This window comes from Cervus elaphus, chromosome 24 (assembly GCF_910594005.1).
Source record: "Cervus elaphus chromosome 24, mCerEla1.1, whole genome shotgun sequence".
Taxonomy (NCBI): domain Eukaryota; kingdom Metazoa; phylum Chordata; class Mammalia; order Artiodactyla; family Cervidae; genus Cervus; species Cervus elaphus.
The window spans coordinates 57,428,268-57,454,758 of record NC_057838.1 but is presented as its reverse complement, the minus strand read 5'-3'; the positions used below and the strand labels follow the sequence as shown (position 1 = coordinate 57,454,758).

The 26,491-nt window shown below is 41.8% G+C and overlaps 1 protein-coding gene across 4 annotated transcripts in view; it reads left to right on the top strand.

Moving 5' to 3' along the window:
* CACNA2D3 (calcium voltage-gated channel auxiliary subunit alpha2delta 3) overlaps window positions 1–26,491 on the top strand; it is an 846,876-nt gene that overhangs the window by 413,646 nt on the left and 406,739 nt on the right. For all 4 annotated transcript variants that reach the window (XR_006337469.1, XM_043885641.1, XM_043885642.1 and 1 more), the window contains exons 6-9: window positions 7,415–7,546; window positions 13,252–13,312; window positions 13,407–13,557; window positions 26,169–26,243. Coding sequence is in view for 3 of the 4 variants with exons in the window: in XM_043885641.1 (XP_043741576.1) it covers window positions 7,415–7,546; window positions 13,252–13,312; window positions 13,407–13,557; window positions 26,169–26,243 (419 nt within the window). In the remaining variant the exon portion in view is untranslated. The remainder of the gene's footprint in view (window positions 1–7,414; window positions 7,547–13,251; window positions 13,313–13,406; window positions 13,558–26,168; window positions 26,244–26,491) is intronic.

Sequence of the window (26,491 nt, the reverse complement as noted above, 5' to 3'; positions counted from 1 at the left end):
AGCGTGATGGGCCTTGGCACTGGTGGTGCACAGATTATATCTGTTAGAAAATGTATAATTGGCAGAAAACTTTTACCAAGCTAGTGAAATCCTCACCACACCCTGCCCACCTCTCCCATCCCATCCTGTACTCTCGTTTTTGCTCACAAGTCTCCAGCAACACTCCTAGCTTTATTGTTTTGCTCCCCAAGACACAGGCTTCTTCTCTGCCCTGAACATTCAGTTCAGTTCAGTCGCTCAGTCGTGTCCAACTCTTTGTGACCCCATGAATCGCAGTACGCCAGGCCTCCCTGTCCATCACCAACTCCCAGAGTCCACTCAAACCCATGTCCATTGAGTCGGTGATGCCATCCAATCATCTCATCCTCTGTCATCCCCTTCTCCTCCTGTCCCCAATCCCTCCCAGCATCAGGGTCTTTTCCAATGAGTCAACTCTTCGCATGAGGTGGCCAAAGTACTGGAGTTTCAGCTTCAGTATCAGTCCTTCCAGTGAACACCCAGGACTGATCTCCTTTAGGATGGACTGGTTGGATCTCCTTGCAGTCCAAGGGACTCTCAAGAGTCTTCTCCAACACCACAGTTCAAAAGCATCAATTTTTCAGCGCTCAGCTTTCTTCACAGTCCAACTCTCACACCTATACATGACCACTGGAAAAACCATAGCCTTGACTAGATGGACTTTTGTTGGCAAAGTAATGTCTCTGCTTTTTAATATGCTATCTAGGTTGGTCATAACTTTCCTTCCAAGGAGTAAGCGTCTTTTAATTTCATGACTGCAATCACCATCTGTAGTGATTTTGGAGCCCCCCAAAATAAAGTCTGACACTGTTTCTACTGTCTCCCCATCTATTTCCCATGAGGTGATGGGACCAGATGCCATGATCTTAATTTTCTGAATGTTGAGCTTTAAGCCAACTTTTTCACTCTCCTCTTTCACTTTCATCAAGAGGCTTTTTAGTTCCTGTTCACTTTCAGCCATAAGGGTGGTGTCATCTACATATCTGAGGTTATTGATATTTCTCCCAGCAATCTTGATTCCAGCTTGTGCTTCTTGCAGCCCAGCATTTCTCATGATGTACTCTGCATATAAGTTAAATAAGCAGGGTGACAATATACAGCCTTGACGTACTCCTTTTCCTATTTGGAACCAGTCTGTTGTTCCATGTCCAGTTCTAACTGTTGCTTCCTGACCTGCATACAGGTTTCTCAAGAGGCAGGTCAGGTGGTCTGGTATGCCCATCTCTTTGAGAATTTGCCACAGTTTATTGTCATCCACACAGTTGAAGGCTTTGGCGTAGTCAATAAAGCAGAAATAGATGTTTTTCTAGAACTCTCTTGCTTTTTCAATGATCCAGTGGATGTTGGCAATTTGATCTCTGGTTCCTCTGCCTTTGTTAAAACCAGCTTGAACATCTGGAAGTTCATGGTTCACATATTGCTGAAGCCTGGCTTGGAGAATTTTGAGCATTACTTTACTAGCGTGTGAGATGAGTGCAATTGTGCAGTAGTTTGAGCACTCTTTGGGATTGCCTTTCTTTGGGATTGGAATGAAAACTGACCTTTTCTAGTCCTGTGGCCACTGCCGAGTTTTCCAAATTTGCTGGCATATTGAGTACAGCACTTTCACAGCATCATCTTTCAGGATTTGAAATAGCTCAACTGGAATTCCATCACCTCCACTAGCTTTGTTCGTAGTGATCCTTCCTAAGGCCCACTTGACTTCACATTCCAGAATGTCTGGCTATAGGTGAGTGATCACACCATTGTGATCATCTGGGTCATGAAGATCTCTTTTGTACAGCTCTTCTGTGTATTCTTGCCACCTCTTCTTAATATCTTCTGCTTCTGTTAGGTCCATGCCGTTTCTGTCCTTTATCGAACCCATCTTTATGTGAAATGTTCCCTTGATATCTCTAATTTTCTTGAGGAGATCTCTAGTCTTTCCCATTCTATTGTTTTCCTCTATTTCTTTGCATTGATCGCCGAGGAAGGCTTTCTTATCTCTCCTTGCTATTCTTTGGAACTCTGCATTCAAATGGGAATATCTTTCCTTTTCTCCTTTGCTTTTCACTTCTCTTCTTTTCACAGCTATTTGTAAGGCCTCCTCAGACAAGCGTTTTGCCTTTTGATTTTCTTTTCCATGGGGATGGTCTTGATCCCTGTCTACTGTACAGTGTCACGAACCTCCGTCCATAGTTCATCAGGCTCTCTGTCTATCAGAACTTGATAGAACATTAGAATATTAGAACTTGCTCTGAACATCAGAACTTGCTATTCCCTTTGCCTGGAGAGCTTTTGCTCCCAATGAGGTTTTGATCTGATTCATTCTTAACATTCAGGTGTCTCCTTGAAGAGGTCATTTTTGACCACCCAATTTGAGTAACTCCTCTTCACCTGACTAATCACATAAGGTAACTCTCAAGTCTACCATCCCTTTTAATTTTCTTCATCACACCAATTTCTATTTGGAATTTTTTATCTTTTTCCTTGTCTCCCCTGATCAGATTGAAATGTTAGCTTTATCATCTGTCTGTTTCAGTGCCGAATGCCTGAGATAGTAGATGCTCAATAAATATTCATCAACTGAACAAATGGAAGAGTCATCAAGAGTGCCTGGCCCTGATAATTTGAGGAAGGGAGGAAGATACATAGGTCGAACCTTACCTGGGTGGTCCTAGGACAGCTGGACTACCCTGGATGGGGTGTCAGGGGCTTACCACAGAGCTGCAGCTGTACCCACTGATAGTTTTGGAGCCCTCCTGCTGCTGAGACTTTGTATTACCAATTCTTGAGGGAGGCCTGCTCTCATCTGCTTTCTAGAGATGAAGACACCGAGACTCAGGGAAGTTAAGTCCCAGATCCAAACCATTAGCTCACAAGTATTGAGTGAGGTCTTAAACCTGAGATTCCAACTCTAGAGCCTGAGTTCCAGGCTAATGCCTGCACCAGTACTGCAGTACTGCCCAGAGGCCCACTGCAGAGAACAGGGAGGAAAGTTGGGAGTCGTCTCAGAACTTTATTTATTTGCTAAGACATGGAGAAAATAATGGTCACTATTTATGGAGTGTTCTATATGTGCCAGTTGTTATGCTAAGTGCTGTACATACATGAATTTACTTGAGGCTGATCGTCTCAGGACACAGGAAGATGGAACTTGGGACTGAAATGTGATGGCTACTTATTTACAGAACTAAAACTGAAAGGAAATGTGTGTGTGTGTGTGTGTGTGTGTAAGGGGAGTGTGCAGAAAGAAAGCCATCTGCAACATGAGGTGACCTCTATGTAGCAATGTGCAAGCTTGAGAGGAAAGCACCTATGAGAGCAGTTATTTAGGGAAAATAAAAAAGGAAGCTACAAATATGAGTTTTGATAGGTTGTATGATACATTTTAAAGACAGACCAGGGATATGTGAGTGCTTTTCAGATACAAATTGCAAATTGATCAGTGTGGTGTGGGACTCTTACTCTCTAAACATCTGCTAGTAGTCTGTTTTACTAAAAGCTGAACGTCTGATAAATTTTTGACTGGCATCAAAAGTATTTTAATCTCTCAGAAAGTAGAGGAAACAGGAGGTAGAACTACTGTTCCTGGAGTTGATATTGACCAGTATGAATCATAAATTGATGCAGAATGGGTAGGAACATTGGAGAAAATGAACATGTTATGTGGAATTCACTGAATTGAGCTAAGAGCCTGGGCATTGACACAACACTAAACATTAAGGGAAATGATTTGAATCCGATTTGGTGCACTACAGGTAGGACCCATTGTAAGAGGTCAGGAAGAATCGTAAGCGCATAAAATTATAATGCAGACATGAAAATCTGGATTGTTCCCATAAAGAGGAAAAGGGAGAAGCCCTTTAAACATCCTTCACTAGGATAAAAGAGTGCACGTATCAAACTCAGATGTTAAAAACTGTACATTAACAACCCTGGAATATGGGTATGTTGTATAGGAGAATTAAGAGAGTATGAGTACATGCACTGGATTGAACAGTGGCCTCTAAAGGTGGCCTGTATGTTCAAGTCCTAACTTCTGATACATCCTGCAAATGTGACCTTATTTGGAAATAGGGTCTTTGCAGATGTAATTAAGCTAAAGCTTTTGAGATGAGATCATCTTGAATTTTAGGGTGGACCCCAAATCCAGTGACTGGTTTTCTTAAAGAAAAAAGAGATTTCATACAGAAACAGGCCTGCAGAGGCCAAGTGAAGATGGAGGCAGAAATTGGAGTGATGCATTTATTAGGCAAGAAATGTCAAGGGTTGCTGGAGGGAGGCAAGGAAGCCAAGCCTCCAGAAGGAACCAACCCTGCAGACACCTTGATTTTGGAGTCTTGACCTCTGGAATAGATTTCTGTTATTTTAAGCCCCTGCTGCTACCCCCACCCCAATATCTGGTCCTTTCTTTCAGCAGCAATAGGAAGTTAATAGAGTCCATTAAACCCTATAGATTAGGGGTGAAGGTAAAGCCCCAAACTCAGATTAATCTAAGACTCCTGAAGAACCCTAACTGAAGCAAAGGGAACTTTTAACAAATTTTGAAACAAAGCACAAACAAGGGAAAAGGTAAAGCTGCTTGCTTAGGAGGATGCTGTCACTTTTACAGGTGGCCATAAGAAAGCAACTCTGCTCAGCACCCAGAGAGGGAACATCTGAATAGGCTGCCAGTCTGCACCCTAATGTAGTGTTCCCGCCTACTCTGTAGACAGTGGAGGGATCTGGGGACCTGGGTACACAGGGTACAATGTGTAGACTGAGCTACTTTGAGCTACTTCACTTTCACTTTCTGTCAGTCAGTGCTATTGAGAAAATCATTTTTAACTTGTCTTTAAAAAAAGCTAAATGTTTAGATGAAGTCTCCATTTAATAATGTCACAGTTTACCTTTTTTTTTTTCCCATCTCTTAGATGACTGTAGCAATGGACAGCAGTTCAAGACTTTCCCTTCTATTAAAATTACTTGCTAAACAGGCTTGTGAAATCAATACACTGATTATTTCACAAGCCCAAGGAATTCTTATTTCAAATATTTGATCATGTAGACATGTGTAACACAGCCTCTATTCTAACTAGGCTATATTTTTTTAGTGATTCTACTCCCATTGTTCACCATACCCTTGGAAAACCAAAGCCCCCTTAAAGAGGCATAATTTCCGTGCAAGTTGTGGTGTTCAAATGAAGTGGGTGAAATGATCCTCAGATACTACAATTCTTTTTGCATTTCTGAAGGTGCTTACAGTTCCCAGAGGGAGGAGCAATCTTACTAGGTTCCTAGGGTTACCTGGAGACACGGGAAGCCTTTTACCACCACCAGAGAAACCATGCTCAAGAAAAAATTGTCTAACTGGAAGATGGTGAACTCCTTAACATGTTGAAACACAGAGAGCTACTGAAATGGAATTTTTGCTTCTAATTTGTGGAAGGTTTTTATAATTGAGGTCATTGATGGACGAGACAAAGAACTGTGGATTTTTCAATGTCATTATTGTATTTGCACCTTTGTGGATTAATTTAAGTGGCTTTCACAGCAAGGAGTGAGTCACAGTAATTATTGTCAAGCTTGGACAGGAACAGTAATGCACCACATTTTCCAAAATGGTGAAGATAAAGTCTTAACTCAAAATTACTTTGCAGGAAAATGTTGATTGTTTTCACTCTCCTAGTCTAGGATGTGGTTTATTATAGTCTACAAGAGTTAGAATATTTACCCTTGAGATGAAAGTTAGAATCCCAATGGCCTGTTTAATCTGGGTAAGTGATCTAAAAGAATGAGATAGGCTGGAGGTGAGACAGTAAGACAAGGTGCCATGTCTGTCCACTGAGTCAGACTCATATCATGAGCTTTGGCTCCTCCTCAACCTCTTAGAGGGAATCAACTGGCAAAGGCAGGCAGCTGGGGAGGAGGAGTAGTGAGCGCCAGTACCAACAGTGAGCTTTCTTGCAGTGTACCTCATTTATATAAGCATTTCTAGAGTTGCTTTGCTTGTTGGCTTGCTGTGTAACTTGACTGGACTGATGGAATCTGTGCCCTTTCCCACTGTCTGTGAAGTATGGAAAGATTTTGAAATGAGGATGCCACAGTGGGGTTGCTGTGATTCACAGTCCCACAGGAATTCTGGTGAGGGTGCTGGACTCCAGGGGAATGGGCTGGCTTCCACTGATGGCTTTCTGAATGCCTGTGACCATTAATCCTTTTTTGTCAATGTTTGTGTGTGTTTTTTTTTAAAGATTTATTTATTTTATTTTTTGGCCGTTATGGGTTTTTCGCTGCACAAAGGCTTTCTCTAGTTGTGATGAGCTGAGGCTGCTCTTCATTACTGTGTGTGGGCTTCTCTTGCTGTGAAGCGCAGCTCTAGGCGAGTTGGCTCAGTAGTTGAGGTTCACAGGCTCTAGAGCATGGGCTCACTAGTTGTGTCACACTGGCTTAATTGCTCACCCTAACCCTCATCATACTGGGAGTGGACAGTTATCTATTCCCCTATAACAACATTTTGCCGAGTGCTTCATCATTTTGAAATAGAACCTTCTAAGGTTAAAGAAAAATGGCCATTTAAAGAGCATCCTCAGTGGGATCAGAGGATGATCTTTAACCAGTATACAAGAAATATTTGTTTATTTTCTGTCTTTGTCTTCACTCAGAATTCTCATCTGTAGACAAAAGGCAAGGGGTTATCTTTGGACTGCTATGGATGAGGAAAAGAGATTTACTCATGGATTCACAGGGCAGAAGAGTAGACAATTGTCTGGAATTGGAGAATAACCTTTGTTTTATTCATCCATCCATTCATTTCTTTATCCATCCAACATTTCTGGTGTTTCTGCCATGTGCTGGTCAAAGGTGTGCAGCAGACTACCAAAGCAAGATGATTCCTGCCCTTACGAAGCTCATAATCTGCTGAACAGAAGAAGTAGAGAGATTTAGTTGTGTAATTCCAATTTGCTTATTTTTGAAACAAACTTTAATGTTAGAGATGGAGAGAACTGAAACAGGACTGTGCTGACTTAGGTGAGTGCAGTGGCAGAAAACACATTTTTCCTGTTTTTAATGCTGAGTTCTGACTCAGGAGCCAAAACGCAGAACAGAGTGCTGAGAAGGTCTCTCTTTCTTTCTAAGGAACTATTTGCTCAGCCAGATTCAAAGTTACCCAAAACGGGATGTGCCTTTCAAGTAAGGAGTTATAAATAGAGGCTCCTGGGTGGCTTGGAGGGCTCAAGCAGGATGGGGAAGCCCTAATGTATGCAATCCCTAGGAGCTAACCATTTTGGGAGGTCTAACTTTCTTCACATCTTCCTGCCGGATAGCCCCCGTGGTGATATCTGTCAGCTATATGAAATGCCAGCCGGGTTCATTTTCACTTTGGTTTATAACATTTCCCTTCTTTCTCTCTCCCACCTCTGTTTTTCTCCAGATCCAGCAATTGTCAATGGAGTTTACTGGTCTGAATCCCTAAACAAAGTTTTTGTAGATAACTTTGATCGTGACCCAAGTCTCATATGGCAGTACTTTGGAAGTGCAAAGGGCTTTTTTAGGCAGTATCCAGGTGAGTATCCCTGCATTGAGAATTACAATTCAAGTTACTGATTCTGTGGTGTTTTCCTTTAGGGTTCAGGGTTAAAAGTTTTTTTCTCTTCCCTTAGGAGAAAGTGAAAAATTAAATTCAAATATTTTAAATCTGTTGACAGAGTACAGGATAGGAATGCAGTGTGGCATCTGCATATGTGTGCACACCCATACAAGGACCTATGTGTCATTTCAGCATCTTTCTCAATAGAGGAGTTCATAGACTCACCACCAAAAGTGAGGAATTGGGGTGTGAAACATAACATACTTAATCTTTCTGCACAAGAGATTACTTTTATTGCTATTACTATTATCGTTGTTGTTATTACCAGGGAGAGGAGAAAGCCATGATCAGCTGAGTTAAATTCCAACTGAAAAATGTAAGAAATGGAAAAATTTGAGCTTAGGTTTCCCCACTCCAAGGCTGAGAGGAAGAGGTTGAAATGGCCAAAGCGCTACTGATGTCAGTGCCACCAAGAGCAGCCTCAAAAAATCCACCATGACTTTGGAACAAGTGTTCCTGCTGTGGCCTCCCCAGGCCTCTGCTTTGCAATAGGAATGTAATGCTGGCTAGGTTTAAATTGTAATTAAAAAAGGAAGTTTTAATTTTGCTTACAAGTTGTGAAACAGGACTCGAGGCTGCAATTGTGCCAGCATCACAGCTGTAGAAATTAACAAGCTCAACCTAAAAGAAGGAAAAAAAAAAAAATGCCCTGCATAATCTTGGAGCAATTAAGTAGAGTCTTTTATGTTTTCATTAAGTAAGACTAGGCACCTGATGTCTTCTCACTTTGAGTCTCTGAGACTGCCAGCCTCTGCCTGCAGGAGCTGTTTGCCCTGCACACAGCATCTGTCCCCTGAGACTTGCCTGCCGAGTGCCTGCTTTGCCAGATTAGTCAACATTTCCCAAGAGCTGTGTTCAGCAGGGCATGCATGGTTCCTCCTGGAGCTCACAGAAATTTAAACAATAAGCATCCTTTTAAAGATAACATTATAATAAACAGTGGTCTATTAAAGTTCCAGTGTCACCAAATTGCAATCTGCTCTGATACACTCAACAGTGAGTAAATTTAATGCAGATGTGAAAATAGAGCATGGTGGGGGAGCTGATCCATCAGGAAGCCACAGGAACAACTTAACAACGCTGCATTTGAATGAAGGTGGAGTAAATAAGAAGAAACCACAGATTATCTATTGTCTCCACCAGCAGGAAGTCTTCAAACTGAATTTGAAAGTTTCAAATTTGAAATTTGATAATAGAGATGTATTAGTCATCTTCGGCCGCCTTAACAAAACACCACAGACTAGGTGTTTACGATTTAAGCAATAGACATTTATTTTTCATTGTTTTTGAGGCTGGGAAGACCAAGATGAATATTTAATTCTTGATGAGACCCCTCTTTCTGGTTTACAGATGGCTGCTTCTCCCTGTGTCCTAACATGGGAGACAGAAGAAGCTCTTGTTTTTCTTACTCTTTCTGGAAGGACACTAATCCCATCATGGGGGCTCCAGTCTCATGACTTCATCTAAACCTAATTGCCTTGCAAAGACAATTATCTATTAATATCAGAAATAGGGGTTCTTCAATCTATGAATGTTGCTGGACACAAACATTCAGTCCATAACAAAAGAAAATCCTTATAAAGGGTTTATCTAATGTTGTTCAGTGGCTAAGTCACGTCCGACTCTTTATGACCTCATGGACTGCAGCATGCCAGGCTCCTCTGTTCTCCACTGTCTCCCAGAGTTTGCTCAAATTCATGTTCCTAGGAGAGATTAATTTGTGTACAAGATTTTTATCAGTCATAATCAGAAAAATTGATGCAGAAATGCTTACAGTTCTTTTATGACATTTGTGGCAGAATTCTGACTTTGTAGAATTTCTGCATATTTTCTGTGTGAATAAAAACATGTGTCATAGTCCTCCAAAGGGCTTCAGTACCCTGATACATCTCAGGGCTCACTCTGTGCCTGGTATTGAACAGAGTACACCTCTTGTCTCCTGGACGGAAAAAGATTATTAGATGAAGGATCCATGTTTTTTTCTTTCTTTTAAAATCTAAGATCCTTTTTTCTTTTTAGGATGCTTCTTTTCCTGTTTAGAGTGGTACAATGGAATGAATCAGTGGTAAATGTACTTGCCCTTAGGCAGAAAGGATGTTTCTTCATTCTTACAAAAGTGTGTCCTGAGTTCTTACTTTGTTCTAAGCCCCATGTGAGGCCCTGAGGATAAAATGGTGACCTAAGGAGGGAAAGTCACTGCCCCCATGAAGCTCCCTCTTGTGGGGAAATGCATTCATCAGAGATTTTGGTTACCAGTGAAAGAGACTCAGTTCCAACCTTTTCCAGCAGGGAACACATTTATTGAACCTTCTGACCTTTGAGGATGCCCGAGTTAGGCTCTGCCCTGTTTGCCCTACTCTTCATTTTCATGTGGCAGAAAGACTATGTTGTGTTAGATGAAATTAATTTCCCTCCAATGTTACTTTATAATACCTTTGGGAGACAAACAATAGGGTATTGGAATATTGCACAATATTTTAACATTAAATCAGATTTGAGCATTGAATCTGCCGAAGAGGTTTCAACATTATTTTCAGTTTCTCCTATGGATATACTGAATATTCTAGGGACATAGTCCTATAAAAGCTGAGGAAGGTAGGCTAGGCATCACTGAGGCTGGCCATGAAGTCTGGAGTGCCGCAGAGAGAAGGCTGCATGGCAGTGAAATCTGCTGCTGAACGGCACTATTCCTTCTATCTTGAGATGCATGCCCCAGCCAGCCTGGGTGGGATCTCATAGGCATATTGACACTTCCAGAAATTATGTGGTTCCTAGGGGTGCTTCTTGGTTAAGTGATAGTTCCCTGGATCTCAAAGATGTAAGATGAATCACCTATTATTTCTCTGAAGAGAATTTGATTACTTGAACATTTTAAAAATACTGCTGTGTACAAAAAGTACACTAAAATGTTGAAATATCCTAGGAGAGGTAGTACCATCTGGGACAGGGTTTCCTGAAGTTTGTCTCCTAAAACATTTTGTTATTAGATTCTTGGGAACAGAAGGGCTCAATATTCAAATTAATTTGGTAACTGCTGCCTCTTGCTGTCCCAGCAGCAGAGGTTGAAAATGAATTTAAGCAGATTAAAGACCCTCAGATGTTCCTCCCATGGTGTAGAAACCAGTTTTACTTTTATTCACTTAACTCTTGCTAACATCCAGTAAATTCTCATGGAACTGCCTTACACTGCTTGTGTAAGGTAGAGAATGGTGGCATGGAATTTGGGAGATCAAGTCGTAGTCCTGGCTGGAAATCTCAGGAAAACCTGTTAAACTTTGAGAGCCTTGGAGTCCCTGCCATGAAATGAAGATCTGGGCCCAAAGGTCAAGTGTGAGTAAGATCATCCTTCAGAGCCCATCTAGCCCTGATTTGAGTCAAGATATTATCTTTGTTATGACATCAGGGCAGCTGTGTGGAGAGTTGTGTTGAGGTACTCATGTCAATATCATATCTCCTTTCCTAGCCAGGAAAAGCCTGTACCTCCTGGTCCCCACTGTCACCCAGCCCATTCCTCAGTGTAGACACCTCTCTGCACAGCCACACCAGCCTTCCTGTGGCTCCTTGAACTCTACATGCTATTCTCAGACTTTGGCAGACGTGGTTCTCTCTGCCTGGGATAATTTTGTTTGCCCTGTGGCCACTCCTCACGTTTATTTTACAAGTCCTACATGTTTTACCTGTAGTGGGTTAAATAGTGTCCCTCTAAATTCATGTGCCCCTGGAGCCTCAGTTGTTACCTTTCTTGGAAATAGGATCTTTGCAGATCTAATATAGTTGGGAAGTGATCCTACCGGGTAAGCATTAAATCCCATGTGGCAAGTGTCCTTATGAGAGAGGGAGGGCACACAGACACAGAAAGAAGACGGCCATGTGAAGACGGAAGAAGAAATTGGAATGATGCAGCTACAAGTCAGGGAACACTAAGTGTACTGGGATCTGCCAAAAGCTAAGAAGAGGCAAGGAAAGATTCTTCCCTAGAGCCTTTTTGAAAAGCACCAAGTTTCAGCATTACCTGTGTGGAATTACAAGCCCATTTTCTGGGACAGGATCTCAGTCCAAAAGGAGAATATAGAGTATCACTAATTACTTTCCCCTAGGCCCTGGCCTGAATGCTGGGGCAGTAAAACGGAATTGCATGTTTCTTCTCCAGCGGAGGACACAGTGATGAGGCTGTGATGAAGGAAGAGTGGTAGAGGAGGGTGAGGTGGAGGATGAGCAGGTAGGGTTATGGTCTAAGAACACTGGCCACAGTTCAATTCAAGGAATGTCCACTGAATGTCTACTATGGGTCAACATGTTAAAAATAATTTTCTTTATTTGGACTCAAGCCAGTTCTTGGTGGAGTTATACATTGGAGTATTACTTAGCCTCCCTATGGTTATAATTTCATTTTATGTGTCACGACTGTCAACCTAGCTATACTTGGCTTTATACAAATGCAGTGTATCAGATGTTTTTAAAATAAACTATATTCTTCTCCTGTAGTGTACACTATCATGTCACTTCTATTTTATCTTCATTACCTAATAACCTTCAATTGGCAGTGGCTTCTCTTACTTCTATTTTCTGATTTGTTATGGAAAATCTTTAAATTAGGTCCATTTGTGGGAGGGAGATGTAGATATAAGGAGAACAGAACAAAATGACTCTTCATTTTACAAACTTCTATCTCATAGTTATTTCTGAAATGATTTAGCAGTGTTATCTTAAGCACATACCTATTATCAGCCCAATGTGGTCCAGAGAACTGGCACTTATTAATTGGAAAGGAGAATCTCAATGCTACAGTCTCAGGCCTTTCTCCTGTGAAAATAATTTTTATTTGTTTATTTTCTTAACTGCAAAATCCTCCATCCCTGAGCAACACTGATGGTTGAAAACAAGGATTTTCTATCTTACTTTTAGGCAACAAACACTTTTCTTTTTAAATTAAAGTTTATTCTTAAAAACTAGGTTTTAAATAGAGAATGTGAAGTTTGGATATATCCTGACCAGCCTGCAAGCCACAAGGCTGAGGATGTTGGATCCCATTTTATGTATGGGGAAAACCCCCCAGGCTTCAAAGACTGAAATTCAACTATTATTATGCAGCATAATTAGGGCCATTTTATTTCATTTCAATGTAGAAGGCCAAGCCAAAACAGGGCTGACAAGAGAACAGACAGACGTACTGAATACTTTCTAATGCCCCCGCCCCCACCATGCTCTAAACATTACCTATCTGGGTCCAGGAACAGGGCATGACTCTGCCCAGAGATCTACAAACGATGCAGCCACGTCCAGCAACTTGTAGAGCAGTGAGAAATGGCCTTGGCAAACTTTAACTAGCCTTAGGAAGGAGCTGCAGTCATGTCCTTTCTTGATGGACAGCAGGTTACTAAAGATGTCACCACTCCCTAGCAGATCCTGGAGCAGCTGAGCTGAGGCCCTGTTTGCTATGGTGTTCCAGCCCTAAAGCACCTTCCCAGAGTTGGTGATGGAGCATGTGATGAGCCCCAGGGTTGGTCTTTGCATGTGATTTTTCACCCTGTTCATTCAATCAGCAGAGCAGAACAGCCTTGAAATGCTATGAATAAATATTTGAAGTTTCTGGGTTTCTCATAACTCCATTTTTCTTCTAGGGATTAAATGGGAACCAGATGAGAACGGAGTCATTGCCTTTGACTGCAGGAACCGAAAATGGTAGGAAATGGTCAAGCCTCTTAGTTATTTTTTAAAAGAGAACATTTGCAGAGAGATTCAGAATTCATTTTTGCTTAATTTTCCTTGGACATAGGTACATCCAGGCAGCGACTTCTCCAAAAGATGTGGTCATTTTAGTGGATGTCAGTGGCAGCATGAAAGGGCTCCGTATGACGATTGCAAAGCAAACAGTCTCGTCTATTTTGGATACGCTGGGGGATGACGACTTCTTCAACATAATTGCTGTGAGTGCAGCTGTTTTGTGCTTTCTTTGCACTTTGAGTTCTCTTGATCTTTTAGCAGCAAGCAGTTAACATTCTTACTGCTTTTGTTATACAACATTAGATGGCCTAGGACGAGGGCCCGTTAGTCCCATGTGAGTTCACTGAATCATGATATTGGAAGGGTTTTGGGGTCTGGGAAAGCAGTTGGGCACATTTTTTCTCACCTGGCACTCAGGCACTGTCATCTGGAAGAGTAGCAACAGATTTGGGAACCAAACCTTTTAGAACCTTGGGGAATAAGACTTAGTGAGATTTTCCTTAAACTACTAGATTTTCTTATATGGAAATTAATTTTAAGCTAGGTTTGTGTGATGACAGTGATAGCAATCATGATGATAAGATATTAAAAATGCAGAGAGCAGGGTAAGGCTCAGAGAGTACTCCATCTTAGCTTCAGAAGCAAAAATGGTACTTATTAAGTGCCTACTGTGTGCCATTTGCTTACATTTCATATTTGCATTATCCTCATTCCTCACAGGGGCTCTAGGAGTAGGGGGTGGTTTTGACATTTTCTCAGGTGAAATTGCAGGGATTGAGAGTGTCTGTATCTTAGTAGCTGAAAACTGAGAGATCTGGGAAGCAAGCCCAGTTAGGAACATGCTGCCTGGGCAGGAGCACTGATTCAGGAGTCCATCTCCAGTTATTTTTCCTCTTCTCCTCAATGCTCTGGTATGAGTCTTTTTAATGGTCATATATATACACCCTTATTTCCCTCCAACTCTTTTCCAAAGATGATAGCCACATGAGCCTGATTCTTTTACTTAAATACTTAGCTCGGTGCCCCTGTGCGGTGGTTACCTGTGCTTTGCTGAATCACCTCTCTCTGGAACACGGAGTGAATGCAGCAGGCAGTGGAGGCAGTGTGGTGAGGGGGACAGAGCTTGGCTTCAGAGTTGGGACTTAGTATTGAATCCTAATTTTGCCACACACAGTGGCATGTCTTGGGATGAACCACTTGAGTCTGCACCTCAACCTGCAGCTGTGGCAGGTGCAGTCTCATTGTCCACAGGGTCCCTGCCAACATAACCTGAACTGGTGCACAGGAAGCCAGTGGTAGGGTATTAAAGAAGGGCTGCTATTTGAAGAGTGAGCGGCGAGGGCATGCTCCCAAGAGTACTATTGCTGTGTCTGTATGGCTTCTCTGGGCCTCTGAGCAGAGTGTGTCATCATGGAACCCTATTTCTGGGCAGTCTTCTGCATGGGCATGACATCCATTCTTATTTGCCGGCCAGAGGCACAGGTGTTGGAGTGACTCTGGGCTTGCAGAAGGGATTGCTTGATTAGTGTCCTGCCTGCTTCTGATGAGACTTGGAGCACAAAGGCACGACAACAGGGCACCATGATTTAATAGCTTCAGATTTTAAAAAACCCTGAAAAGGAAAAGAAAGAGAATAATAAATTCCATGGGACCAGAGGCTAGTCTTATTTATTCATTCAACTGTCCCTGGTGCCCAGGACAGTACCTGGCAAATAGTAGTTTAAATCCTTATTGAATGAGTTATATCAGCATTTTCTTTCCATGGAGTACCACTGCTAAGTGTCCCCATGTAGATGATGTCATTGGATCTTCACCCCAGTTCTGTATTGCTTGACATGGAGACAGAGGTACCAGGAGATGACACAGTGAAGACTCAGAAACTGCCCAGGTTCCCCACATCCTCTTTCCTGAGCAGAAATGAAGACAGTGTTGTTGAACTACTCAGCCGTCTTACTGTGAAACTGTGTGGCCTCAGGAACAGCTCTTTGAAGATTTTTTAGATGGAACTTTGGGGTTCCAAATCAAGAAAAGTTACTTTGGTTACCAGTCTCATTGTTAATATGCAGACGTGGCCTGATCCTCACACATCCTGAAGCATTTACAGATAAGAAGCAGCTAATTTCAGACTATCTTTCTTATTAATCTTTAATTACTCATTACAGAAGTATCAGAAATTTGCATAATAAGAAGAGCTAACTAATTACATTGTGAATCCTTTATCAGTCAGGATTTATTGTTCTGTTAACAAAACCAATCGATTGAAATAATCTCTGTAAGTTCATTAAGATATACAAACAGTGTCAGCTCAATAATGAAGAGAGGGTGATTAAAATAATTAAAAGTAGACATGCCAGTTATTATAGAACAGTTAAGGAAAAAAATTATTTTTTTTACCCCAAATTGGTCCCTTTTATAAAGAAACCCATTAGAGGGCCCATTAACCCTCACTGTACATCTGTTTATTAGTTTTCTACATAAATGATCAGCTTCAAGACTATTTGCATAATTATTTTGACATCTATAAGGATTCTCTGAACTTTTTTTATTTGAAGATTCTATAGTAAAATTATGAACTCTGTTCCCTTAATGGATAAGGGGATGGATCAAATATGTTCAAATTTATTTTAAAAGCCTGAGGTCATAAAAGGAACCACTAATTAGTAGTAACTCTTAATACACTGATTGCTTTTAATGTAGGCAACATATATAAAAATTTTAAACAACTGTGTAATGTTCCCATTCCCTTTCCTTTGGCACATATTCTTCCAAATTTTTCTGTATATATGAACACATATTTTTCCCACAAAAATCGAATCCTATTTTACAGAATATTCAGCAACTTGCTTCTATACTCATACTGTATCAAGTGTATCTGCAGAACAGAGAATCCCATCTTCTATGCAGCTGCTGCTGCTGCTGCTAAGCCGCTTCAGTCGTGTTCGACTCTGTGCGACCCCATAGATGGCAGCCCACCAGGCTTCCCCGTCCCTGGGATTCTCCAGGCAAGAACACTGGAGTGGGTTGCCATTTCCTTCTCCAATGCATGAAAGGGAAAAGTGAAAGTGAAGTCACTCAGTCGTGTCCAACTCTCTGCAACCCCATGGGTGCAGCCTCTATAGTTTGCCTTCATTTTTTAACCAGTCCCCCCTTTGTTGGACACTATACAGTTACTAATCTCTTTTCTACATAAGAGTGCTACAATCCATGGACTCATGCATGTATTTTTGTAAGACTGGGTATGCTTCTGTTGAATAAACTGTGCAACTTAAATTGCTTCACTGAAGGAGGGTCTGCACAGAGTTAGGAATTATCAGAATGTCCACTAAGTAGGGTATAATATTTACATACTTAGAAACTGTATTGTCAGCTTCATCTGACATAACTAAATACCAAATATTGAGTGGCTCAAACAACATTAATTTATTTTCTCCCAGTTACAGAGGCTAGAAAGTTTAAAATCAAGGTCTGGCAAGACAGTTTCTGATGAAAATTCTCTTTCTTGCTTGCACATAGCCACTTTCTGGTCTGCGCATATGGCCTTATCTCTCTATGCTTATGCAGAAAGAAAGAGAAAGAGGGCAAGCTTTCTCATATCTCCTCTTATCAGGGCACAGTCACATCACAAGATTGCTACCTTCCTGACCTCCTCTAACTGTAATTATATATTATATATGGCCATAATAATATCTCCCACTGGTCCTATCTTCTAATACCATCACACTGTGGATTAAAGGGCTTCAACATATGAATTAAGTGGAGGACACAGACATTCAGTCCATAACAACAGTATTTTGAGGGTCCTAATCACTAGATTTATAATTGGCAAGTCTTCATTTGCATGTCCTTAAATCACCTCTTCCAACCCTAAATGTGTTTCACCAGTTTTACCTTGACAAATTGTGTGGTGATTTATTCCTCTATCTCTTTTTCCAATTTTTACAGTGGCAGAATTGCTCTAGTAGTATGTTGTATGTTTTTCCTTTGTCTGTCTAAAGTGGTCACTTGGCTGTCTAGAGGAAGACCCCGTTGCAGGCTCTTATGAGTATAGGGGGCTGTGATATTTGAAACTCCATCAAGATGCCCTCCAAATCTGTTTGAGCTCATTGTTCTTGTTGACTGGATTCCATTTATAGGAAGGGACATTATCATTTCACCCTTCATTACACTGTCAATTTTCTCTTGCTTGCTGGGTAGGTGTTTGAGAAGACTTTTCAGTGTTTTCAGTTCAGTTCGGTTCAGTTGATCAGTCATGTCCGACTCTTTGCAACCGCATGGACTGCAGCACGCCAGGCTCCCCGTCCATCGCCAGCTCCCGGAGCTTACTCAAACTCATGTTCGTTGAGTCAATGATGCCATCCAACCATCTCATCCTCTGTCGTCCCCTTCTCCTCCCGCCTTCAATCTTTCCCAGCATCAGGGTCTTTTCAAATGAGTCAGCTCTTTGCATCAGGTGGCCAAAGTATTGGAGTTTCAGCTTCAGCATCAGTCCTTCCAGTGAATATTCAGGACTGATTTCCTTTAGGATGGACTGGTTGGATCTTCTTGCAGTCCAAGCGACTCTCAAGAGTCTTCTCCAACACCACAGTTCAAAAGCATGAATTCTTCAGTGCTCAGCTTTCTTCACAGTCCATCTTTCACATCCATACATGACCACTGGAAAAACCATAGCCTTGACTAGATGGACCTTTGTTGGCAAGGTAGTGTCTCTGTTTTTTAATATGCTGTCTAGGTTGGTCGTAGCTTTTCTTCCAAGGAGCAAGCGTCTTTTAATTTCATGGCTGCAGTCACCATCTGCAGTGATTTTGGAGCCCCCCAAAATAAAGTCTGTCACTGTTTCCACTATTTCCCCATCTATTTGCCATGAAGTGATAGGACCAGATGCCAGGATCTTAGTTTTCTGAATGTTGAGCTTTAAGCCAACTTTTTCACTCTCCTCTTTCACTTTCATCAGGAGGCTCTTTAGTTCTTCGCTTTTTGCCATAAGGGTGGTGTCATCTGCATATCTGAGGTTATTGATATTTCTCCCGGCAATCTTGATTCCAGCTTGTGCTTCATCAAACCCAGAATTTCTCATGATGTACTCTGCATATAAGTTAAATAAGCAGGGTGACAATATACAGCTTTGATGTGCTCCTTTCCCTATTTGGAACCAGTCTGTTGTTCCATGTCCAGTTCTAACTGTTGCTTCCTGCCCTGTATACATATTTCTCAAGAGGCAGGTCAAGTGGTCTGGTATGCCCATCTCCTGAAGAATTTGCCACAGTTTTTTGTGGTCCACACAGTCAAAGGCTTTGGCATAGTCAATAAAGCAGAAGTAGATATTTTTCTGGAACTCTCTTGCTTTTGCAATGATCCAACAGATGTTGGCAATTTGATCTCTTGTTCCACTGCCTTTTCTAAATCCAGCTTGAACATCTGGAAGTTCACAGTTCATGTAGAACTGTTGAAGCCTGGCTTGGAGAATTTTGAGCATTACTAACATGTGAGATGAGTGCAATTGTGCAGTAGTTTGGGCTTTCTTTGGCATTGCCTTCCTTTGGGATTAGAGTGAAAACTGACCTTTTCCAGTTCTGTGGCCACTGCCGAGTTTTCCAAATTTGGTGGCATATTGAGTGCAGCACTTTCACAGCATCATCTTTCAGGATTTGAAATAGCTCAACTGGAATTCCATCACCTCCACTAGCTTTTTTCGCAGTGATGCTTCCTAAGGCCCACTTGACTTCACATTCCAGAATGTGTGGCTCTAGGTTGGTGATCACACCATCGTGATTATCTGGGTCATGAAGATCTTTTTTGTATAGTTCTTCTCTGTATTCTTGCTACCTCTTCTTAATATCTTCTGCTTCTGTTAGGTCTATACCACTTCTGTCCTTTATTGTGCCCATCTTTTCATGCAATGTTCCCTTGGTATCTCTAATTTTCCTGAAGACATCTCTAGACTTTCCCTTTCTACTGTTTTCCTCTATTTCTTTGCATTGATCACTGAGGAAGGCTTTCTTATCTCTCCTTGGTATTCTTTGAAACTCTGCATTGAAATGGGTATATCTTTCCTTTTCTCCTTTGCTTTTCACTTCTCTTTTATTTATAGCTATTTATAAGCCCTCCTCAGACAACCATTTTGCCTTTTTGCATTTCTTTTCCTTGAGGGTGGTCTTGATCCTTGTCTCCTGTACAATGTCACAAACCTCTGGGGAGAAAGTAAAAAAATACAATCTTAATAATGTTGGAAGGTTTTGTACTTTATAGACTTTTTGTTCAATTCTAATTTATCCTTGCCATTTGATTTTCAGTGCCATAATGGGGAAGGGAGGAAGGGAATTTAAATAGTGGAAAAGATTTTCCTTGCCCATTCCAGCCATTTTATATTTTCATGTTTGTATTACCTTCATTGCTAAGTGCATCTTATATGTTATACTGAAAATTTCTTTCCAGATCTTTCCAGAGAATAAAAATGAAAAGATAATGCTAAAACTTGTTTTAGTTTTCCTGAGCAGGATATTGCAAAATCCTTCTAAGATCAATGAACTAAATGATTAAATTATGAAAAAATTGTTGAAATATGAGAGTGATTTTGTGCAGTTGAAGTTAAAATTTAAGGTCAAACCACTGGTGCATGAAAAGAGATGTTTCTGACAAGAGAAAAGCCATAGTTTTCTGATTCACTTTGAAGTCTAACTCCAAGCCATGCATTAAATTAACAATATTATCATAAAAATGAGAGTGCTAATTCTGTTCCATGCTGAAATTTGAAAAATGATTTTACAGAAGCCTAAGCCATGCATTAAATGAACACGGTATTAACTGGGCTGATATTGTTAAATCAATTTAAATGCCTCCTGTAGGCCGGTTTGTGCAGAGTTGAATAGAGAAGAGCGTCATTTGTTAGTTCAATTCAGAACTTTCTGGTGCCCTGGTTTTAATTTGCAGATTTTCTTCAGAGCTGTTTCTCCTGTGCTTTGCCTGCTGTGGATTTGCTTTTTAAAGTAATCGATTCCGTATTAAAAGTATAAGGATGGTATTTTCTTTCGGCGCTCATTTGTTCTGTATTGCTAATTATGTCCAGTTGTGTTTCAGATTACACAAGAAGCTTTTGTAATGCAAAAGATCCCTGGGATGCCTTGCGTTGGTGAAAATATTGTGGGTTCATCTGCTTCATTACATAATCTCTACACATTTTCATTCTAAAGGTTATTTAATCAAAAGTGCATCAATAAAGCCATAAAAGTATTTAATAGAGTTCCAGCAGTTCTGCATCACTTTCTTGCATTGTATAATCATGCCAGTATTTTAACTCTATGCTTTTTTGGTTTTTGTTTTGTGCCACTTAGGATTCTCTAAAATGTACCGATTTACTTCCTTTGCATTTTTATTGTCTGTTTTTTGAAGAGGCTAGAGATTCTCATCATATTATTTAATTTATTTTTTTGTCTTTGTGTCAAGTTTTTTTCTTCTTTAGGCTTTGTTTCTAATCTTTTCCATCAGGAATCTTTAATTTTGCCTTTCATTTCTTTGTTCTGGTTATTTATTTATTTAGCAAATGCTGTTGAGTGCTATGAGTTAAGTACTGGGGCTGCTTTGGTAGGTAAGGAAGACAGGTTTTCTTCCCACATGAGCGTCAAGATTTTGGGTTTGTATGTGTTGGGTATGGATGCAACCAGGAAGAAAGAAGGTGCTCGCAGTTGAGTGTAGACAGAGCAGTCTCAGAGAGGGGCAGGATAGTGGGGAGGCTGAGAGAGCAGAGAGCTGGTACATGCAGTCAGCTAGCGACTCAGCGGTGGCTTCTTGGAATAAGTGATGATGAAGTGAACACTTTAAGACAGATAGGCATTAACCAAGGGTATGCAGTGAGGTAGGGCAGGAAAAATAGCAAACAACTGAGGAGGAAAATGCTGTTTTCAGATTGTAATAAATCTTCTCCCACCCTCAGGAAGTGTAGACTTGGCTGGCTTGACTGAAAGGAGTTCAGTGACTGGATGTAGTGGACTGGGGGGTGAATGTGGGAAGCAGAGAGAACAGGTGAGTGGAGGTGACGCAGAAAAGAATGGTACTGGGTTGAGAGGGTCGGTCCAGATCAATCTGTTTGTTCAGCCAAGTAAAGGAACTAGCACATCCCCTGAAGACATGGAAGAAGTCTGAGCTGCAGGGTGACATGTCCAAATGTTCCCTAAAGTCTTTCCCTTCTTCATGAGGTCTTTCCTCAGTCTCTTTTATAGGCAGCTGATCATCTTGTTCTGTTAGGCCTGAGAGATGCATTGCTTTTGTTGATCACCTCCAGCTTCCAACATTAAACAGGGTTTTGAATCCCCAGTAACCTGCCCTTTGCTCTTCAGTCTCTGGGCTGAAATTTACACAAGCCAGCATGTGACACGATTCTACACCAATGCTAAAGCTTCCATGAATCTTGGCTGGTGAATCCAACCCATTTATTCTTTGTTTTTAGATTCTTCTCCCCGAAGTTCTGGCCATTCATTGAATGAAACTTGGCTTTCCTCTTTTAGATCATCATTAAAATTCCCATTGAGGATTTTGCTATGTCCTTAAAATGAGAGATTTGGGAGTACTTCCAGAGATTGGTAAAAAGAAAAGAAAAGGCAGATAGTGTAGAGTTTGGTGGTTGGCTTGAAGAGAGAGTAGTGGGTTGTAGCCTAACATATAAAGAGTAACATGGGTTTCTTTTGAGTAACCCTCCCTGCCCCCTGCCTTTTTTTTTCGTGGACCATGGGCACTTCCCTGGTAGCTCAGATGGTGAAGAATCTGCCTGTGGTGCAGGAGATCTGGGTTCGATTCCTGGGTCAGGAAAATCCCCTGGATAAGGGAATTGCAACCCATTCTAGTATTCTTGCCTGGAGAATCCCATGGACAAAGAAGCCTGCCAGGCTTCTTTGCAGGGGTCGCAAAGAGTCGGACATGACTGAGCAACTAACACTTACTTAAGGACAACATCACAGATAAGTACTTTTTCTTGTGAGAAGGAAAAGCCTATATTATTGAGCATGTTCTTTTACTAATAGAGGTAAGAGGAAGTGTTTCCATGATTACTTCACAGTGATGATCATGGGCAAATTTAGCCAGTGTTTGATATCTGTGACACACGGCAAATGCTTAGTTAATATTCAGGAGGGAACAAAGGATTTCATGGCAGATACCTTCCTACAAGGGGATTTGGCAGTAGGCCACCAGCACTGTCTTGGCTCCCTGTCTGCCAAAGACCCAGGTTCTTGGGAGGGTTCAGAGTTTGGCAAGGAGTAAGGCAACGTGAAGCCACACAGTGTGGTGGATTCTGCCTCAGGTGTTTAGGGTCACATATGCATAGTCGAGCAGTGCTTCTTTCCAACAAAGACGGTGTCTGTGCTCTCTGGGGAAGGCAGGGGCATGCAAGCCCTGTTTCCAAGAGTAGGTCATGATCATTGCCCCACCTTGTTCCTGCTTAGCAAGTACCAACTCCTGTATAGTCTGTCTGTCAGTCTTCTACGAAGCACACAGCACAGTGACATAAATATTTTCTTTCTTTCTTGGTCTCATGCACCCACACACTTTCTTTCTCTTTCTTACATGAAGGTTCCGTGTTGACTCTTCACTGAACCATCTCATTTCATCCTCACAGTAAGTTCATGAGAGATGTTGTTAACAATCCCCATTCCCCTAATATGAACACTGACTCTAAAAAAGCAGAGATGCTTTAGCCAAGATCACCTAGCCAGTGTGTGTCTGAGCCCAGATTTGAACCCACCCTGTTTGCCCCAGTTGCTTTAGCTCTGCACTCTACCCTGTGTCAGTCAGAGGAGAAGAGCCAACCAGACAGGCAAAAGGAAGAAGGAAGCTGACGGCGACTGATATCTTGAGTCTGTGCGGCAGATTCTAAGTTCTTTAAAGAGTGAAAGTTCTTTGTCTGTCTCCTCACCATGTGATTAGTGGGCTGGGTGGACAATCTCTAGGGCTGCCTTGATTCTCTCTTATCCTGCTAAGAGACTCCTTCCATTTTCCAGAAACTTGCAGGAAAGACTAAAAAGTTTGAGGAGAGACGGAGGTCGTTGAGTGCCTCCCTAGAGTTCACTCCTAGTCATGGGAGGGAGCCAGAGCAAATGACAGAACATTATTGCTCTGGCTAATGATTATGTGGGCTTATTCAGTGGCTCAGTGGTAAAGGATCTGCCTGCAATGCAGGAGTCACAGAAAACGCAGGTTCAATCTCTGGGTTGGGAAGATCCTCTGGAGGAGGGCATAGCAACCCACTCCAGTATTCTTACCTGGAGAATCCCATGAACAGAGGAGCCTGGAGGGCTATAGTCCATGGGGTCACATAGAGTCAGACACAAATGAAACGCCTTAGTATGCACGCAGGCAATGATTATGTGCGTTGCATCCTTTTCTGTAAGACCATTGATATCTAATTGTTTAAGTAGAGATGAAGGAGAACTGAAGGAAGCCTTTGTATCTTAGGAGTGGAGGTGACCAGATCTATTATCGTAAATTGACTCAGCCATCTAACATCACTGTATCACAGAGTAGAAATATAGGGGACATCCATTAAAATGCAGAGATGGAAAGTTTTCCAAATGGAGAGCTGCTGGGAGCCTGGGAGCCGCTCTGCACACAGGGCACTCTTGTCCCCTCTGGAGGAGCGCTGGGTAGCACGGTGAGCATGCACAGCCCATGGGCCTCTTTGGCACAGCCGCCTGGTGTGTGCTGTTCCCTCACATGGACAGCTGAGCCCAGCTCCCTCTGGTGATACAGTCCAGATTGCTCAGCATAGTTTTGTCCTGATGCAGTCAAGGGAAATTAGTTAACTGCAAGCTTGGATGATGCCACTAACAAGCTGGCGGGGGTTCAGAAGAGCAGATTCCTCCATTGTGGCCACGACTTGTACAGTGACAGTGAGCATGGTTTTGATTACCATACATGTTCTTCCTTGATGAGGGCAAGAACTTCTTGGTCTTCTTTACTTGTAAGCCCCCACTGCGGCCCCCCACATATACAGACCTTTACATACCAAAGCAATTTCAGGTATTTTGCCTTGTTGGATCTTCACAGGGGCCTGTGGAGGGTTAACAGAAGGTGAATTAGCACGTTATACATAAGACTCTGGGATCAGAGATGTTTAGTGATTTCCCCAAGACCACACAGGTAGTGTATGATTGAGTCAGGACTTGGACCCAAGAGTTCTGATTCCTGCCTCAGATTACGTAACACTAAGAAATCAATATTGTGAATGTGTTTCAGGCAAAATATACTTAAAGTTTTTAAGTTTACCTGGAAAATACAGTTGAAAAGTTTTGGGCTGTAAGTTATGGAACAATGAAATGAATGAATGAAAGTTGCTTCATTATATAGACATCTCATAACCTCATGGAAAAGGCCTCAAGGAGGGCAACTGCAGTTTGGTACAGTGGTTCAACAGTGTCAACAAGGACCCACACTGGATCTATCTTCCTGCTTTGTCTTCCTTGGGCCTTGCTGTCCATTTTTAACCTTGTCAACTTTTGCAACCTCAAGGTTGCAAAATAGCTGCTGCAGCTCCACAGTAGCATCCCAAGAGGGAAAGAAAGCAGTGGATATAGAATTCTGAGTTTTCCTTTAATGGAAAGAAAAAAAGTTTATGGAAACTGCCCAGAAAACTTACCTCTTGTGTTTTATTGGCTAGGAACGGATTACTTGGCCACTCCCAGTTGCAAGACATGTTATGAAGTCCTGTATCCAACAGGGGGGGACCAAATACCTTTGATTGACTAAGAATAATTATGCTTCAAAAATAAAAGGAATTAAGCTTTAGGAATGGACATAGCATCACCTTAGACCCAATCAGTCAACAGAGGCCACTTCCCAGAGGAAGTAAGAGTGAGGTGGCCCAGAGGATGAATAGGCACCATTTGGGAGATGCCAAAAGAGAACTTCAGGCAGGAGGCCCAGTGGTGGAAGGTATGAAGGTAAAGATGGGTCATCTCAGAGGACAGGAAGGGAATTAGGGCTGACCAGTGCTGAGCTGATGGGGAGGGCTAATAGGTGAAGGTGATAGAAAGGTTAATGGGCCCAAGTGTCCAGAGCCCTGCCAAGCCCTAGGATTGTTCCTCTGCAGAGCAATGGGGAGCTCTGAATGGCATTGACAAGACAGGGCATGATTAGATTTGTGTTTTGAAATGTCCCAGTTTAGCTACAGTACCATGCTTGATGAGAAAAATTAAAATAAGAACACTCAAATGTTCTCTTCCTTGTTTTGACTTTTGGACAAAAACAAAGCTGTATTGTCTGGGTATTCTGGAATCAAAAATGATTCCTGGCATTGGCCTGAGTGGATAGTTGTGTCACTACACATGTGTACTGCTTTGACCAATACTACAAAGCCTCCTATAGGGGAACATCAAGATTTCTGCTTTCCAACCTTCCGTCCTCACTCATATGTGACCTGCACATGGTTCCTTGGCTCCGTGAAACCAAAGGCAGGAGCTAGAGTCCTGTCCACCTAAGTTTGGAACGCTCTTTAGATCTCAGCTGGACCACATGCTGTCAGCCATACCCCGGGAACCCCTGTGTTTGGAGTCATCCCTGAAGCATTATCAGTTAACTGTGCACACTCTGGTCACTGTCATCCACCAATATGTGCTCAATAAGTTTCCCGTTCAAACAAGAAATGAATAAACTTTGTCTTTGCACTTAAACACACTTTTTTAAATAGGGCCACCAATTGAGAAAGTCACCTAATAGAAATGAATTGAGCAGGTGATCATGCTGCTTTTTTGTTTGTATGTGTTATCTTTAAATTATTGTGTACCGTTCAAACGCTTAATTGTTTACTCTTCACTGTTTCTTCCCTTTGCAGTATAATGAGGAGCTTCACTACGTGGAACCTTGCCTGAATGGAACGTTGGTGCAAGCCGACAGGACAAACAAAGAGGTAAGGCCTGCTGCTGGGCAGGTGCCTGGCACACCCACCTCCCTCACAGTGATCACTTACAATAATTCTGTCCTAGTTTTTAGAAACTCATCAAATGTACCGCCCTTTCACTGAGGGCCTTGGAACCCAAGTGTATAGAACATTTATGAAGAGACCTAAATAAAATCATGGCAGTGAAATATATTGAGTTTAGATGCTCACTGGTTATGAAACATTCACATTGATTTTCTTTTTCTTTTGCTCTAAGC